Genomic DNA, 19,407 nt, shown 5'->3' with positions numbered 1-19,407 from the left:
ACAGGGGCGGCAGCCAGCCGGAGGGAGGGAGAAAAGTCAGGTGCAGGAATTGGGTGCTGAGCTTATTTCTTGCTCTTTGACTCCGGTGCTCCTTTCAACTTACCGGAAGGCCAGCCACCCTCCCTTTCCGATTTGCTGTTGTTCTCCAACACTCTTAAATGATCTCTGTCGCCTTTGGGAAGAGCTTTACTTGCAAATTTCGTCGTGGAATTAAGTTGTGTTTTCCTGTAGAACTAAAGGTCTGCTGTGCGTCTATTTCAGACCCTTCATTTTTTCATCTCAAAGGCATTGGCCAGCTGATTTTCTGTCTTAAAAAAGTAGACTGACAACCATTGCCAGTTGACTTCTTTGCTTCTATTCTTGGAAAAATTAAGATTGTCCAGTCTCGCAGTAACTGAAAAATTGTGATTTTTTTTTAAAAAATTAGTATTTATTTCATTGCTTGGAATCTTTTGTCTCCAGATCAAATTCAGGATGGGTGAATGTGTGTGTAATTGGTTCCGATTGCAAACTGCTTTTGAGTACAACTTTAAAACTCTTCAAGGATGAAAAGGAATAATTTAAGTCTGAGGTGGTACACCCGAATTAATTTGTACATGTTATTTTTATATAAATAGGATTCAACCAGACTTCATTTCTTGTTCCCTAGTCTCAGCCTGGTGTTCCGTTTGTGGCTCTATAAAGTTGTAATGTCCAATAATGATACCACTAGCCACATGTGGCTATTTAAATGTAAATTTATATTAATTAAAATGAGATAAAATTAAAAATTCAGTACTTCAGTCACGCTAGCCATATTTCAAGCACCCAACAGTCACATTTGGCTAGTAATTATTATATTGGACAGTGTAAATATTGAACATTTTTATACTCAGAAATCTACTGGACAGCACTCCTTACAGACTCGGAACTGTCAGTGTCTCTCCTAGGTGCCCTTTACTGGCCAAATAACATTAAGAAGCCAGAGATTCCCTACATGCATTTTAGAAACATATCACATAATCCAGGTCTCTAAACTTGGTAACTTCATGGGTTATTTCACAAGTCAGCAAAGCTAATGTCCTTTGAGGCCCATGGCTGCTCTAAAATGTTGCTGTCAAGGATAAGCAGTTCAAAATTCAAGTACAAGTCAATTTGAATTCAAGAGACATTTGTACATAAGACAAATGTTATGAATCATGTGACTGGTTTCTAGTACTTTCTGAGATAAAAGTTCGTGGAAATAATAACCAGCAGAAAATCAACAATAAAATTTCAATGTTTCGCGGGGGAGGGGGGTGGCTAGAGATTGGTGGGAAAAAATGGCACCTTCTCTACACACCTACACACACAGAGTATGGTTTGATTATGTCATTGATTTAATTACCCAAGGCTACAAAATCTTGTTGGAAACGAGGTGGCTTTCAGGGCAAGAGCAGATATGGCATATCTCAGCCTAGCTTCCCTTGACCCCTAGAGCTCCTGTTGGCACTATCTAGATAAGAAAAGGTCTTCACGGGCCTGTCTATAAGCTCAAATCTTGCTATACTGCTGCCCTTTTATAATCAAAGTTTACATCCACAATCTGGAAGAACTCGCACAAACGATGGCTGCATTTCTATTTCTGGGATTATTTACAAACATCGGACATTTGTGGGTTTCCAGCCACAGTTAGCAGGACCAAAGCAGCACCCTCATCCTGAGGGAAGCAGCAGAGTTAGGGTTTGGGGGGCCCACCACTAGCTCTGCCCCTAGAAAACCCATTTTCCTAATCTGTCCCCTCACTCAGATTTAACACCTTTTTATCTGAGTGGTTCAAAGGCTGAGTCTTGACTGAAGACCATGATCACAAATCAATTTCCCCCAGAAAATCAAATCAGGGAAAAATCAAATTGATCTTGGAAATTGGTTCTTGAGCAATAAGGCAGGTTAAATTAGAAGAGGTAAATGAGAATTCGTGCAGTGATTCTGGAGGGACTTTTGGATACTTTTGAGACTTTTCATCACTGTTGGTGATGATTATCCTGTTAGTTCTTACTTGATTTTTGGACTCCCAGCTTTGTTTCCCTCAACAATTGTGGATCACTACACTGCTCATATAAACAGGATCTACATTTTTCTCACAAATTGGTGGGAGAGGGGAGAGTGAAATATTTTCCAGGGTTGGTGAGCACGAATCAGAGAAAGAAGAGGAGACAGGATGAATGGTTATGGACATTCTGGGGGTGGGGAAGGATTGCTCTGAGCTGTGGGGCGGCTGTGATGATCATGGTACCAGTGAACATTTACGGAGCACTTCATGCACTTTTCGAAATGCTTTACATGTATTAACCCATTTAGTGAATTAATTAATGATTTCGTTAACTAGCTAACTCACTTAAATTTTGCCTTAAATTTAAGACAGGAGAAAAGTTGAATAAGGGGCATGGACTCCTCAAGACAAAGATTGTGAGAAGAATATTATCTCCCACCTCAGATAGCAGAGTTGTCAGATGCAACATTTTCAGGGCTCAGTAACCAGCTTTTTGCCTTACAGGGCACTGGTGATTTCAGGAGACGTGTAAGTGGAAGATAATTGAAAGTCCATGGGCACCTGGGTGACCCAGTTGGTTAAGCATCTGCCTTCGGCTCACGTCATGATCTCAGGGTCCTGGGATCAAGTTCTGTGTTGAGTTCCCTGCTCTGCAGGGAGTCTGCCTCTCCCTCTCCTTCTCTCAATCTCTCTCTCTCAAATAAAATCTTAAAAAAAAAAAGTCCTGTTTTTCTGTTACTTGTCTTTAAAAGGAAGAAGGCAGCTGAGATCAATTACAGAGGCCATCTTTGAGAATCTGAAGAGAGCTGTAGGATAATGTACATAACACCAAATTTTATATTTAATTAGAAATATTAGATCCCAGGTGTATCCATCAGGATATGCTGCAGTAACAAGGCCATAACAACAAAAATCCCTCCTTGCTCGCCATAGATGTTCGTCCTGGGTTAGCCTTGGAGCTGCGCTCCAGGACTCAATCAGGGATCCAAGCTGATGCATCCTGCACACCATCTGGGGTATCACTGGTTGCTGGGTTATGGAAAAGGCAATATGGCAGATCACAAACTGGCTCCAGTTGAAAGTGACACACACAATTTCCATTCACATTTCATTGCCAAGCAAGACACCATGTGCCATCCTTCATTGTGCCTAGAGTAAAAGATTCAACTTTCAGTGAACAGCCATTAACAACGACCACACTAGGTCAAGAAGCCCTGAATCGAGTATTCTCTAAGTTACTTTGCAATTCAAAGTTCATGTGAGTCCAGATTAATTTATAATATGCTTATTCAAAATTTAGGCAGTAAACCTACATGTCTAAATAGTAGACATAAAATTCCCCTCCAATCAGGGGGTCATCTTTATAGCCAGGACAAGAGTGAGCCTTCTCCTAATAGGATATGAGCAAAAGATTTTGGACTATTGCTTCAACTTTGAAAATTGAGGAATTGAGTTCTCTCCTAATCCCCCTAGGGGCTTCCTACAAGAGAGAAGATTTGGTTCCTCATTAGCAACGTTATCTCAGTAGCTTATACATAATGAGATTGGACCAGACAGCTGTCAATATCCATCCCAACCCTGATTTTTTTTATTCTAAGCAGGTGCCTACTATTGTTAAATACCAGATAACCAGATTTTAGAGTGGTCAAGCAAAGTATATCTCAGGGACAGGTGATCTGGAAAAGTAGCCATGAGAGAGTCTGGGCAAGGGGATAATAGACTCATAAGCTAGTAGAGCTCTACGGTATCATCAAATGCCCAACTTCTATTGACTTCAGTCCCTTCTTAATCTCTACCAGATCTTTTTTCTTAATTATATACTTTTGACATTTTCTCAGTGCTATGGAAAGTGCCACTCAAAAGCAGCTTTAAGATGAGTCCCCTCACCAACCTCCTTCCAACTAGAGTGTCTCCCCTTTATGCCTCTTTTGTACAAAGCCTGTGCTACCACTGACCACCCTCATTTCATAGATGTCAAAACTAGAGCCCCAGAGAGGGAATGTCACTGGCTTTGCTCAAAGGCCAGTTGGAGGCAGGATCAGTCACCCATTTCTTTGAGACCCATGTCAACCGGAAAACCAAATTCTCTTTGAGAAATTTGGGACCTGGTTTTGATCCAGAAATCATCCAAGAAATGGTATTTCTGGATCATTTACTTTGAAATACTCTACTTCTTCTTTTACTTTTCTTCTTCCATGAATTTGGCCTCTATTATGGCAAAGAAAGGTTACGCTCACTCATAAGTCTCTGCCTGCCTCAGGAGATTTATGGACTCACATCTTGATGGTGCCTTAGCTTGGCATATGCAGCCTGGTGATGTGTTGAAGGTACTTGGCTAATTACCTGCACGCTTTCTGCTTTTTCTCCCAGTTAGGATTATGATAATGTCTTATAGCAGAATTCCTAAAGAGGAAAGGCCTTCTGGATAGTGATCTCTTTGTTTCTTTCTGCAGTTCCTTATCAGCAGAATCTTTACAATCCCCGAGGCAGCTCCAATGTCATCCAGTGCTACCGGTGTGGAGACACCTGCAAAGGGGAAGTGGTCCGTGTCCACAATAACCACTTCCACATCAGATGCTTCACCTGTCAAGGTAGGAGGCCCAGACTCCCATCGCCCCTGTCAGATTGCAGGCCCTGGTTTCACCCACAGGACATGCCACAGGGGCAGGCAGAAAAAATGCAGGCCGATACCTCTACAGGCCTAAAGAAACTTTCCTTGAGCCTTTATGAGAACTCTCCCTTAGGCAGTGTGGAGTGAAGAGGAAGGGAAGAGTTGGGACGTGGGGGAGGGAGGGGAGCTGGTGACCTCAGAGTGGTAGTGCTGACCCAGGAGGAAAAAGGCAATCCTGCAAGCTTAACCTACACAGCCGGAGAGACTCCTGTCTTGTGCCTATAAATCATTTGAGAGTGAATGAAACAGCAAGCTTTCCTGGCTAAAATTCCGTGTGGCCCTGAGATGAGCACCTATTCTATGACCGTGTGGCAATCCTCAAAGGTTAGGTTTAACAAGGGAGAAGGTACATTATGACTTCACTAAGGTCCGTAATTTGGAAGCAGGTGGATGTTGGGTTACCTCTGGACTCTTAAATTATGAGTTCCTAAAGAAGCAGGATAACTAGCAGCAGGAATAAAGAAGGACTCTGCTAAAAGAGCCCGGGGAGCCCTCTGGCCCAAGCAGGGCATCCCCCACCCCCCGTGGTCCCTGATAGATGCCTTTCCAGCTTCCACTTCTTGAGGCTTTCTGTTCCACAAGGCAGCCATTCTGAGGTTGGATGGCCCCATGGGTTTAGAAAATGTTTGACCCCAAACCAGTAACTTCCACCTGTTGGTTCTAGATTTGTTCTCATGAAGTTTGATGAATACTGCACGTGTGCTGTTCCCTGTGCATGCCATTCACATACTTCTAGCCAGGTCACCCCATGCCTGATTACACTGCAGGTCCCTACTTTGAACCTCATCTGAAATGATTCCAACTTGTATCATCTTGGAGTCTTCCTTGATCCATTCTGGTTTGTCACTATCATTCTTAATGCATAGTGCCCAGAACAGACCACGGTTCTCAAGGTCTGCCAAATACAGTGGGGGCACCCTTTCCATTAATATGATTGATGTTGAATTGACCTCCTGAGGAGCCACTTCACGGAATTGACGTATATTGAATTTAAGGTCAATTGAAACCTCAGATCTTTTCATTTTAGTAATTGCTTCCAACCTCAGTCTCATGTGTCTGAGATTGACTTACACTGCTATTGAGAAAAATTCTGGATTTCTTCCTCAGGATCTCACTAGACACTGCACTGAGCAAATCAATTACATATTCACATTTCCTAATGTTTTTAATGGAAGCACATATGGAATATATTTTAATTGATGTGATTTAAATTCTATATTGAGACTTGGCAAACCCCTTTAGTGTAAGCTGACCTGGGAAAGGGCCTTGGCGAGTGGCCATTTTTACATCCCTAGAAGTTGAGGCAGGAAAAAGGGTAAAAACAACAAAATTGTTCTAAGGAGGTTTGAGCTAGGACTGTGCAATTGTATTCTTAAGAAAGTATGTTAGTTACCCTTTGCTGAGACCAAAATTTAGTAGTTTAAATAATTTTTTGTTTAGCTCATGATCCTCTGGGTTGGCAGGGCAGTTCTCCCAGGCTGAGCTGGCTCTGCTTCTCTCCACTCACCTCATCACGATGGTATTGGTGGGTCACCTGGCAGTGGTTGGCAGGCTGTTGGGCTGAGTGCCTGCATATGGCTTCTCATCCTCCAGCAGCCTGGCTTGGATTCATTTGCATGATGGTCTCAGAGTTCCAAGTACAGCAAGAGAGCTAGCTTCAGAAAGCAAGGCCCTTTTAAGTCTCAGCTTATGTCATACTTGCCAATGTCCCATTTGCCAAAACGAGTCAAGTGGCTGACCCAGGTTCACAATCATGGAGAAATAAACTTTGCCTTTGGTGGGAGGATTTGCAGATTTCAAGGGTGTGAACGCAGAGAAAGGAAGAATATGGCCATTTTGACAATCAGCCACGGGGAGGGTGTAGAATATCTTTTCATGGAGATTTTAAGGGAAAAAATAGATTTACTTTTCTGACTGTTTTCAATGTCAACTTGCTTAGAAGTGAAACAAATGAGAGAATTTTTGTTTCCAGCAGTAACCAGTTATAGTTACCCTTAAATAGCCTCATTTGAAAAAGTTAAAATCTCTATGAATTTTTTGTATAGTTCTTTTACCATGCACTACTGCACTGACATGAAATGAAAGAATCTGCAGAGGTGAAAAACAAAAAGAAAAGCAGAAATCCTCGTGTGACTGCCAATGCCAGATTTAATCCTAATGGTTTATGCTAAACCTTGGCAACCTTGTGCTTTTGCCTTGACGGCTGTATAGATCATAGAGACATAGGAAGTAGAGGCTAGAGCCTGGTCTAAGTAGGAATCTAATAGGAGACCTCTGAGTAAAGCTGAAATTTTCCCCTACGAAAATCTTACTTTCAATGTATGGATGGATGAGAAATAAACTGGAGAAGGAGACAGCAATGAAACTTGTCTGTACTAACTTTGGCACTGGGCAGAGGAGAATAAAACTTGTACCAAAACGTCTACCTATAATCCACCCTGAACATGGATTCATGTTCTATATTCATGCTATATATTTGGCATAAATTTTAAAAAAGCGAAACAGAATTTAAAAGAAAGTCATCCCACACTTGGCAAATGGCAGAAACAAGTGATATTCCTCTTTGGAGGAACTCAGCTTTACTCCAGACCTCAAAGAACTCCCACGGGTAACATTATCAGCAAAATGAGTAACTTGCAGTCAAAAACACACAAATCATAATGGAGGGAGAGCCACAGAAACAATGAAGAGAGAATCAGAACCTCAAAGGCTTCATAAATTTGTATTTTGTGACATTATATGATGACTACATAGGATACATCTAAATGGGTAAGAAGAGTTATTTAAAAAGAGCAAGAAACAACACATTATAACAAACAGCACAGTGGATTTGGAAAAGAAACAAAACTTTAGAAATAAAAATATATAATGTTTAAAATTTAAAAGTCAGTGTATGGATTATATAGCAGATTAGATGTTGCTGAAGAGAGAATTAATGAACTGTAGGATTTAGCCAAGAAAAAGGTATATACATATAGTGCAGAAATATAAGAAGGTGGTAAAAATAAAAGATCAGTTTATACATGGAGAAAATAGTGGAAAGGTTTGACATATATTCACTCAGAGTTCTAGAGATATGTAATAGAATACGTGAGTGGGAGGACAGTATTTGGAGACATGACAGTTATGCAATGTTCTAGAACTGTTCAAAGACACAAATCCTTGGATCCAGAAACCTAATAAATCCCAGTAGAAAAATATAAAAGAAACCCACCTGTATACATCATCAGAATGAAACTGAAGATCACCAAAGACAAACAACAATTTTAAAAACAGCCAGAGAGACGAAATAGATCATCTGCCTACAAATGGTAAGTAGACTGAGAGCTAACATGTTAGTAGCAACAAGGAAGCCAGAGACCAGTGGAATAATTCCTGTATGTACTGAAAGAAGTAACTGTAAAGTTAGGATTATGTATTCAGCAAGAGTATTTTTCTAGACAAAGGCAAACCTATAGCTAACATCATACTTAATGGTGAAAGACTGCCTGCCTGCCTCTAAAGTCAAAAGTAACAAAAGGATGTTTGCTCTTACTACTTCCATTCAACACTGTACCGCAGGTTCCTATTGGGTCAGTTATGCAAGAAAATGAAATAAAAGACATCCAGATTGAAAAATTAAGTAAGGTTATTTCTATATGCACATGACATGATCTTATATATAGCAAATCCTAAGGAATGCACTAAAAAACTCTTAGAAATAACAAGTTAATCCGAGTTTCAGGATAAAAGATCAATATACCAAAATCAATTGAATTTCTATACACTTACAATGAACAATCTGAAAATAAAATTAAGAAATGATTCCATTTACAATAATGTCAAAAATAAAATACATAGGAATAAATTTAACAAAAGTGTAAAATGTATACTCTGAAAATTACAAAATATTAAAGAAGATCTAAATAAATGAAAAGAAATCTCATTTCATGGATCAGAAGTCTTAATATTGTTAAGATGGGAGTATTCTTCAGACTGATCTAGATTTAAGGCTATCTTACTCAGCTCAGGCTTCCACAATAAAGTACTGTAGATTGAGTGTCTTAAACAACAGAAATTTATTTTGTCACAGTTCCAGAGGCCAAGATTAAGGTGCCAACATGGTAGGGTTCTGGTGAGAGCTCCCTTCTTGGCTTGCAGATAGACATCTTCTTACTGTGTTCTCACATGTCGGGGAGAGAGAGAGAGAGATGGCAAACTGGCTGGTGTCTCTTCTAAAAAGGGCTCTAATCTCATAATGAGGGTCCCACCTTTAAAACCCTCATCTAAACCTAAGTATCTCCTCAAGGCTCCATACCCAAATACCATCACACTGGGGGTTAGGGCGTCAAAATACAAATTCGGGGCAGGACATTGTTCCGTTCACAGCAAATGCAATCCCCATAAAAATCCCATCTGGTTTCCTTGAAGAAATTGATAAGCTGATTGTGAGATTAATATGGAATTGCCGGGGATATAGAATAGCCAAAGCAATCCTGAAAAAGAAGAACAAAGCTGGAGGACTCAAACTTCCCGCTTTCAAAACTTACTACAAAGCTCCAAGAGATAAGACAGTGTGGTACTGGCACACGGATAGACATACAGATCGATAGAGTTGAGAGAGCAGAAATGAACCCTTAGGTTTATGATCAGGTGATTGTCAACAAACCTACCAAGACAATTCTACAGGGAAGAGGAGTCTTCAACGAATGGTGCTAGGAAAACTGGACGTACATATGCAAACAAAAAAAAAAAAAAAAAAAAATGAAGTTGGACTCCTTCCTCACACCATACACAAAAATTAGGTCAAAATAAGTAAAAAAACCTACATGTAAGAGCTAAAACTATAAAACTCTCAGGAGAAAATATAAGAGTAAGTCTTCGTGACCTTGAGTTAGGCAAAGACTTCTTGGCTATGACACCAGAAGCACAAACAACAGAAGAAAAATAGATGAATTAGGTGTCATCAAAATTAAATACTTCTCTGTGCTTCAAAATATACCATCAAGAATGTAAAAAGTCAACCCACTGAATGGGAGAGGAAATTTGCAAAACATACATCTGGTAAAGAACTTGTATCTAAACTATATAAGGGAGCCTTACATCTTACTAAGAAAAAGACAATCCCATTTCAAAATGGGCAAAGGATCTGAATAGAGGTTTCTCCAAAGAAGTTCTACAAATGTCCAGAAAACACATGGAAAAAAATGCTCAAAGTCATTAGCCATCTAAGAATGCACATCAAACCACAAGGAGACACATGTCGCGCCCACAAGATCGGCCATATTAAAAAAGACAGAGAATACAAACGTTGGCAAGAATGTGGAGAAACTGGAACCCTCCTCCATTGCTGGTGGGAATGCAAAGTGCATAACTGCTGTGGAAAGCAGTCTTGCAGTTCCTCTAGGAGTTCAATGTAGAGTTACCATATGACTTAACAATTTCAAAGCCATAGATGTATGCTTAAGAGAAACAAAAACATATGTCCATGCAAAAACCTGTGCATGAATGTTCATAGTAGGATTATTCATCAAGTCAAAAATTAGAAACAATTCAAATATCCATCAACTAATGAATGGATAAATAAAATGTGGTGGAACATTTTGCAACAATACATCCACGTGGATGAACCCTAAAAGCACAAATGTCCCATAAACATGTAAGAAGATTCTCAATTTCATTAAAAATCAGGGAAGTGAAAATTTTAAAGTGAAATTTAAAATCACAATAAGATGGGGCACCTGGGTGGCTCAGTCGGTTGAGCCTGACTGTTGATTTCAGCTCAGGTCATGATCTCAGGGTCATGAGATCAAGACCGAAGCCCGGCTCACACTGAGCATGGAGCCTACTTGGGATTCCTCTCTCCCCCTCTCTCTGTCCCTACCCCACCACACACACACACACACACACACACACACACACACACACACTGCTCATGCACATGCGTGCTCCCTCTCTCTCAAAAGAGAGAGAGAGAAAGAAAGAAAGAAAAAGAAAAGAAAGAAGAGTGTGTTTTAAAAAAAATTAAATAAAATCACAATAAGATGACATTTTATAGCCACCATGTTGACTACATATATTATCAGCTTAATGATGATATGGACCAGTGGAAACTGCTGGTAGGAATGCAAATGGGAAAAACTCTGGAAAACGGTGAGGCTTCACGTCACAGATACAAGAATGTTCAAAGCAGCATTTCCATAAAACAACAACAACAAAAAAAAACTGCAGGCAGTTCAAATGTCCTTCAACAGTGGAGTAGTTCGATCGTGATACAGACCATGGGATACAGCACAGCAGTAAAAATGAAAAATGCAGTTACATGCATCGACATGGACGAATCTCAAAAACATGATCCTAAAAGTATGAAGCAAACACAGGAGAATAAATGCAGTAGGGTTCCATCAATATAAAGTTCAAAAAGGGCAAAACTAAACAATGCATAATTTGTGGTTACATCAGAGGTGGTCAAAGTAGAAAGAAAAGCAAGAGAATGGCAAACACACAATTAGGGACAACATGGGGAGGGGATGCTTTCAGGATATGCGAACAGGCTTCAGAGGCACCGGGAATGTTCTGTTTCATAAACTTGGGAGCGGGTACCTGGGAATGCATTTTATTCTTCTTCTTTAAATGGTGTTTGTATATTTACTACATTTTCTGTATGCATAATATAGTTCACAGTTAAACGTTTAAATGTTAAATAGATCACCCTCAGGAGCCCTTCTAACACTTTAGTTTTGAAATTCCGTAAAACTCCGTCTCATTTGAAAAGTTGAAAAATCAACAGAATCCCACGACAGACTCGCGGACTCTCGGGTGTGGGTGTGTTCTCAGTTACCACACAGCCCCTTCACTTCACAAATGAGGCAGCTGAGCTCGAGAGGTGAGGTAAGTTTTTCAAAGCCACACAGCACCTGAGTGGTAGAACAGAAGCATGGACCACGGTCCGGCGACCCCCAACACAGTCCGTTTTCCCCTGAAACAGGCAGTGACTGTAGGCAAGGTCTCTTTCTGGGCGTTAGGTTAACAGTGAACATTCATTCTGGATTTTCTCAAAGCAGTTCTAACTTCTCATATCCTGTCCTACTGTCAAACCAAATGATCTTTTTTTTTTTATTAATAGATTTTATTTTTTTGATTCACAGAATAACGCCTGTCCTGGGTGTTGTGTTAAATTCCACATCAGTTCCATACTGTAGACCCTCTCCGAGGCCTTTCCTGTTATTTGGCTGTCAGGCTCTGCTCAGCCTCAAATACGTCTCTCCCGCTGTCCAGCTTGCCTTCTAGCCCCATCTTCCCCACTGTATTTCCAGGCACCCCCTGAGATTCTTATCAACCTTTACATCCTTTCTACCAAAAACTTCCTCCTTCAACTCCTTGGGGGAAATGGAGGAACTGATTGTTCCAAGTTTTCTTATGGCCTCCTGGGTTTGTCTACTGGGAAAGGTGGCTCTGAGGGTGGAGCTGGCCGGGGAAACAAAGGAGAGAAAAGAAGGAAAAAAACAGGAGCTGTTTCCAATGAGGTCGTAGGCCATGACCTCACTAATTCCACAGCCATGAAGTCAATCGATCTGCCACCTGCACGCCCCAGAACTCCCTGTACTCTGGCCTGGCCTGCTCTTGAGGCATTGTTTGATGTGATGAATTTTCACAAAGCCTGGTAGAAGAGGAACCCTCTGCCGTCAACCACCACCACCACCTCCACTAATAGGCCCCTGCCTCTCTGCAGGCAGGGTTGGTCTCCAGGGCCCTCCAGCCCCACCTCGCACTGAGTTTAAAATGTTTAGGCACCTGGTAAGCCCCAAAGGAAACTCTGCTTCTCCTAGACTCGCGGCATATCAGTGTCAGAAGAAAAGTTCAGGTCACTTTTTAATCCACCTTCTTCATTTTACGTACATGTGAACAGAGACCAAGTTCATTGTCACCCAAGAGAGTTAATGGCAGTGACAAACTCAGAGCCCAGGCGGTCCAACTCCCAGAATACTATATCTCCCACTGTGCTGCACAGACCCCCTAATGCTGTGACCTCTGGGGCTCCCCTCCTCCTCACTCATCCTGGCCCCATAAGCCTGCCTCTGGCCTGCAAGGTGAACACACACTTGCGAAATGCTTCTGCCCTGCGCCTAGAAGTCCATCCTCTCTTTAACCTGGCTGCTTTTGCATTACAACTTTCCCTATGGACAAGGGGGTAGTATTTACTGGGGTGGCATCAACCAGTCCAGACCAGGTCCCCGCAATGACAGGCTTGGAATTCCATCTTATTTGTTTCCACACCATTGAGCTTGCTTCAGAAAGCTGATCTGTGCTAACCAAGTCCTCAAGAAACCAATGTATAAAATCAGAGTGCCCTTTTATTAATGGAAATAAGAGCTGTCATTCTCCATTGTACTAGTTTGCATTGCCCTGACCGGCTGCTTCCCACAGGTCTATGTAGTAAGTCAAACTATCAGTCACTTAGTGAATGCAGACTCAGAACAAGGGGGCTGGTCATAGGGTTGGGATGGGCTTCCCAGTGGCCTTCCTTTGATTGCTGGCCAGCCCCTTCTTGGCTGACCAGCCCTGCTTTAGCCAGACCGATACACTCAGCAGTTCTGGTGGCCCTGAGAGCCATTCGATCTCTTGGAAGAAACTTTGCCTCTTTCTGCCCTTCCCATTAGGTGTTGATTTCGTAACTTAAGCCTCAGAGGGAAATTTCATTTGCCACGTTTCCAAGTCCATTGGAGGTAGGGAGTCCCACATGATTCAGTCGTTCAAGCACCTAGAATTACATCCACCTACTCCTCTATCATCGGTCCTACACATCTTCATATTGTCCTCAAGGATATCCCATAAGACCTTATGACATGTTGCCTATCTATGAAAAAGCTATCAATGCAATTGGTCATTTTTGCAACTGGGTGATGGGACATCATTATAACCTTCTTTCTTCTTTTATGTCAGAGAGTTTCAAAAAACTTTTTTTTAAGTTTTTGAAAAACTAGGAGAAAAACTATCCGTGGCTTCTCATTATCCCACAAAGCTGGACTCAGGCCCTCCTCCAACTGGTCTGTCAATATTTTCCTGTATTACTGCCCTCCACTCCCTAAAAACACCACCCCTACCCCAGTCCCACCTCCCCACAAATACCACTTGCAACCTCCTGCTTGTGTGCTTTAGCTCATTTTCAGCCTTCAGAGTTCAACTTAAGTGCCCGCTCCTCCAAGAAGCCTACCATGATCCCTCCGCCACTGACATTGCTCCCTTTTCCTCCGCACTCACAGCACCTGCTGCCCGCACCAGCCCATGGCCTATCGCCCATGATGTATGTTCTCTAAGGTCGTCTTTTGGCATATAGTGTTAGCTCTTCAGAGTTCAGGGATCGTGTTTTATCATTCTTGCCTGGGAACAGACCGATTCTCTATGTCTATGGTGAGAGCAGATTATAAACTTCAAATCATCCATCCTACTGCCATCCTAAATTGTCTTCACCTAGCGCAGAACCATGCACAGAGAAAGTGCCCAGGGAAATTTTAACTGAATGATCTTATCCAATTCATAATACCACCAGTTTGGCCTTGTGTGAGCTAGGCAGTCCTAAACTTTCATCCATGCATTGAGAAGATGGTACAACACCAGTGGTCCCGTCAGGATCAGCTGGGGAGTGCGCTAAAACGCAAATACCTGGGCCCTGGCCCCCAGGGAGTCTGATTCAGGCCCAGGCGTCCGCATCTTAAGGAGCCCGCAGGTGACTCCAATGCAAGTGGTCTTCAGGACACACTTTAAGGAGCACTAGCCCCACGAGGTCCGATGTGCCACCCTTTTCGGGCCACTGGTGACCAAGTCAGACGTCAGCCTTTTCCCCCCTGAGAACCTCATGCTTGCCCACCTTCCCTGGACTCAGCCTGCCCTTGATTCTCTCCTTGTTCCCCGCAGTATGTGGCTGTGGCCTGGCCCAGTCGGGCTTCTTCTTCAAGAACCAGGAGTACATCTGCACCCAGGACTACCAGCAACTCTACGGCACCCGCTGTGACAGCTGCAGGGACTTCATCACCGGCGAGGTCATCTCTGCCCTGGGCCGCACCTACCACCCCAAGTGCTTCGTGTGCAGCTTGTGCAGGTGGGCAGGTGGCCAACAGGGGCTGGGCCCCTCTGCCTGAGCCCTCTGGCGGTGTGGGGGCTCACAGGGCTGTGCACTGAACACTTGGATTTCTAGGCTCTCGTGGGTGGAACGATCTGACAGGCCAGTGCTTTTCAAACCTTTTAGCAGCTGAATCCTGTCTGTCAAATACGATCTCATGTAAAACACTAGTTTGTCTAGCGATCAAGACAGAGTGAGGACCTGAGCCACCACCCTCAGCCTCCCATTTCCCATCAGAAGTCCTCAGAGGAACTACTGAGTTCCCTGAACCCATTTTGGAAACCAGGCATGTGGGGCAGCTCCCGCCCCCTCAGCCTCATGTAGTGTAGAGATATCTGTCTGTAACCCTCCTGCATGACCCTGGCACGTGATCCCCTCTCTGTAAGCCTCAGCTTCTTCCTCAGTAAAATGGGCATCAAAACCATCCCAATGTTGTTGGGTTTTTGTGAAGATAAACGAGGTGGTGTTTGCAAAGACCATAGCTCAGTGACTGGGACATAATGGTGTCTGCTTTTGCTATTCTTGTCATTGTCACATGATAACCATCTAGGCTCTCAGGCAACCTGGTAGGCAATGGAAAGCTCGCCCTTCCCTCTCCCTCGTGCCCTGCATCCTGGTTCCTTGTTAATTTAGCAGACGTACATGAAGGGTCCACTGTATGCCAAGCACCACATTAAGGAGATGAAAAAAATAAAGGAGACCTCAGCCTTGCCCACAAATACATTAAAATTTAATGGACTGCCCTGATTAAGTCGTACGTAGAAACATGGTTTGGAATAAATGTATGCCTTTTTTAATTAGGAAAGGAATTTATAATTAATTATTCTCCCGATAAAATAACTACCTGTTAGTTACCAGTTAGGGTTCCTGCTGAGACTAATGACACAGTGTACAAGAAAATAAAACCACCCAGTAGAATTCATTCATTCATCCATCTCTTAAAACCTGGGTCCTGGGTCCCAGAATCCCAGACCCACAGTAGGGTCCATATGGTTTAAAGTGAAGTTTCTGTCAAGCCCCATACAGACGCAGTGCCTCCCCAAGGTCATGCTGTGTCCTTTACCACAAGTCAGTGCCTGGGCCTCGATGAGAACACAGCTTCCCCAACTCAAGCCAGCACCCCCTGCCATGTCCCACATTGCTAATACAAGGGCAGTGGAGCCACTGGAAGCCTATGTCAGGGGCACTCAGAGTCTGTATAACAGGCTGTCCCCGACTTCATGCACGAGAGCAGCTGAACAATGGGTTCAACAGTGCCAGGGATTCGATGTACAGTTTATCTTTGTTTAGGGAGGCAGGACATGGACCAGTTTGAGACCTTGGGACTCAGAAACCCAAACTGCACAAACGCAGGGGAGAGGAAGAGATTATTTGTGGATTTCTAAATGTCCTGGATAGTGAAAGGAAGAAATTTTGGTGAATTTAGGGGCTGACTGAGTTCTTCCTGATATATGGGGATAGGTGAGGTTGGGATGGAAAAAGTCTTTCCAGAAAGAAGGGGCAACTCTGGGAGGAATTATTAACCAATTCATTTACAGATGAGACATATAAGCTTCACTAAGTGTCATGGTGTGCCCTGGGTTAAAATCATATAAATGGCCCAAGTGGGGCTCCAGTTCCTGTCGCGGCCCCCAACTGAGTGGTTTGGTCAGCCTGGCACCGTGAACAGCACTTGAATTTACCCGGCATAATAGAAGGCAGGCTGTGTGTATGAGCTTTGAACACATCTGCTGTCAGCTCACCAACAGACATGGTGAAGAAGAGGTGTTGCATTTCTCTTCCATCTCCCTTGTAGGAAGCCTTTCCCCATTGGAGACAAGGTGACCTTCAGCGGGAAAGAATGTGTGTGTCAGACATGCTCCCAGTCCATGACCAGCAGTAAGCCCATCAAGATCCGCGGACCAAGCCGTGAGTCCTCCCCGTGGGCACCTCCCTGTCTGCAGGCCATGTGCCCTAGGGCTCCCTGTCCCAGCTCTGTCATCCGCTCCTGCAGGCCCGGAGGGAAGTGGGGGAGGTTTCCACCCTGGAGGACTCCTGAAGCCTGACCCAGTTGGCATTCAGCCCAGACTCACAAGCTTCCTTAAGCAGAAATGCAGGGAAAGCAGGCTGCTGATTATAAACCATGACAGCCTGTACCATGTTTGGCCACTTGGGTGGGGCTCTTCTAGGATGAGCTAGGCTCCCTATCTTATCTCCCCTTGGGATCCATGTTCCCCAGGGCACCCTAACAGGGCTGACGAAGCCACCAGTGGTTCTCAATTTGTACAAATTCCACCAGAAAGTATACACAGACTCATCTTAAGAAGGAGAAATATGGAAGCAAACCACAAGGAATGTGCTAGTGTCTCTTAGAAAGTGTCCCGGGGAATACTGCATCAGCTTCACTGCGTAACTGTAAACATGCAGATTTTTAGGCCCACTTTGGCCTTTTTTTTTAAGATTTCATTTATTTACTTGACAGAGAGAGAGCAAGCGAGAGAGAGAGAGAGAGAGCAGGAACGGGGAGCAGGGAGGGGCAGAGGGAGAAGCAGAGAAGCAGACTCCCTGCTAAGCAGGGAGCCTGACGCGGGGCTTGATCCCAGGACCCTGAGATCATGACCTGAGCCGAAGGCAGACACTTAACCCACTGAGCCACCCGGGGACCCCTCCCCCCTTTGGACTTCTAAGAAAGGAACCTAGAAATCTGCATTCTTAATAAGTTTCCTGAGTGATGCATTTGTGCCTCCTAAGACTGAGAACCGCCATTTAGAGATAAGGGGAACATCTGCCTCACCAGAGTAAATGTTATGTCTCATCACTGAACTATAGATTTGGGGGGAAACTGAGAATCAAGAGTGTGCCTCGGGACAGTCATTCGAATTCGTGGAACATCCATTCCCCTCAAGTGTGTCTAGTGGTAAGATGTCTAAATCACTGTTCCCAGATGCCCTTGTCAGGCTGCTGACGGCAGGTGCCCACACAGACACGGCCCTGGCCCCCGGGGCCCGCCGTAAGCCACGCTAGGCTCCCGTGTTCTTTCACATTACATGACACTCCCACTGGTCTCCACAAGAGAATCAATGAGAACCCATTAGCCGCCAGCCCTGAATCACTGTGCGGGCGCGGCACCGACAGAGTCAGCGTGCCTGGGCCGCATCCTGCCGAGGGGGTAAGCACAGAACACCCCGAGTCAGCAGGGCTTGGCCCCGAGGGGCTCCATCAGAGCCCGCCCGGTGTGGTGAACTGGGGAGAAAGACGACGGGAAGGCTTCCTCCCTAGCCCTTCCTTCCTCTCGATCTAATCAGATCTGCTCACAGAATGTGCAGAGCACTTCCTTCAGCGTCCTCGGTGACATTCAAGAACAGTTTGCTGGTCTGAGCAGGTTTCCATCTTGAGATGGCTGAGTGAACACGCTGTTATCGCTCATGATTCCTTGAAAGCATCGTGCAGAATGACAGCAGGACTGGAGTACTGGGATGCAGGACCACGGCCCTGTGACTGACGCTGCAGAGGCGCCCAGAGACCAGCAGGACCGCGTGTGAGGCAGTAGAGAGAGGCTGGCTAGAGCCAGGAGCATGCCAACCCTCTGTGTAAAACACAGCAGACACAGAGCCTCGCTGGGGCTCCATTTACCCAGCTCTATGGAAAGCAAATGTATTAGTATCCAGGAGCCAGACTAGCATACGCCATAGTGTGTAAAACGCTCTCTAAATATAACGCGAGGATGCTGCAGACTCAGAGATTTAATCTGGAAAGCACACCAAAGAGAGAATATGATTCCTGAATCTGTTATTTCTCTTGGCTTGTACTGCATTACTACATGCATCAGGGACCTCGGAGAGGTGGGAGAGTTCCTTGGCTGAGTGTGGGAATCCTGCATGAGAACGTGTCCTTGAGGAGAAGTACTAAATGTCTCCACCATCATTCTGCAAGTCCAAAGGCAGAGGAAGGTGAAGAAGAGCGAATAATGAGAAGCAAATGAGCACATAAGCAGTCTCCAGGGGGAGTACCCAGGGTCACGGCTCATCTTGTTACTCACAACGTAAAGACAGTGAGCTGTGGATCTACACCTTTTCTCCCCGAAGGTGGTCACTGTCCATGCTGCAGATAACTAGAGGGGGTGTTGGAAGGTCTGCTGAGTTCCCGAAGGATAGAGGGAACCAAAACAGAGTCAAAAGAGGGCTAAGATGAAGAATGTATCATGGAAAAGGAAAAAGAAGGAGGAAAAACCTGCTGTATTTTTGATCTACAGGGCTGTGACATTTCACGCTGGAGGGTGAATAAAGACATTCTGGAACAGCAGGGGCAGTTATCTGCTCAAAAGAGATTAAGAAGAATACTTAGGCACTATCAAGAGAAAAGAATTGTGTTACCTTTTACAAGAATAAGAAGTATTTCCTCACCATTTTCACTGAGAGGAATCAGCAGCAGTAGCAACATCAGCATCACTGACATAACTGTCACGACCGTCACTACCGACACCACCACCACCACCATACCATCACAACTGTCACCATCACCACCACCGTCACCATCACAACTGTCACCACCACCACCATCACCATCACAACTGTCACCGCCATCACTACCAACACCACCACCACCACCACCACTATCACAACTGTCACTGCCATCACTACCAACACC

General features: G+C 44.0%; 1 protein-coding gene across 9 annotated transcripts in view; it reads left to right on the top strand.

Annotated features, from left to right (window-relative positions):
* Window positions 1-19,407, top strand: part of ABLIM3 (actin binding LIM protein family member 3) — a 109,501-nt gene that overhangs the window by 33,332 nt on the left and 56,762 nt on the right. For 7 of the 9 annotated variants that reach the window (XM_027604999.1, XM_027604997.1, XM_027604996.1 and 4 more), the window contains 3 exons: window positions 4,465-4,602; window positions 14,577-14,760; window positions 16,577-16,689. In XM_027604999.1, the coding sequence (XP_027460800.1) occupies window positions 4,465-4,602; window positions 14,577-14,760; window positions 16,577-16,689 (435 nt within the window). The remainder of the gene's footprint in view (window positions 1-4,464; window positions 4,603-14,576; window positions 14,761-16,576; window positions 16,690-19,407) is intronic. The other 2 variants (XM_027604993.1, XM_027604995.1) reach the window with 2 other exon arrangements.

The sequence above is a fragment of the Zalophus californianus genome, chromosome 5 (genome assembly GCF_009762305.2).
Source record: "Zalophus californianus isolate mZalCal1 chromosome 5, mZalCal1.pri.v2, whole genome shotgun sequence".
Classification (NCBI taxonomy): Eukaryota; Metazoa; Chordata; class Mammalia; order Carnivora; family Otariidae; genus Zalophus; species Zalophus californianus.
Note: the sequence above shows the minus strand (reverse complement) of the source record. Positions and strands in the feature narration are given on the sequence as shown.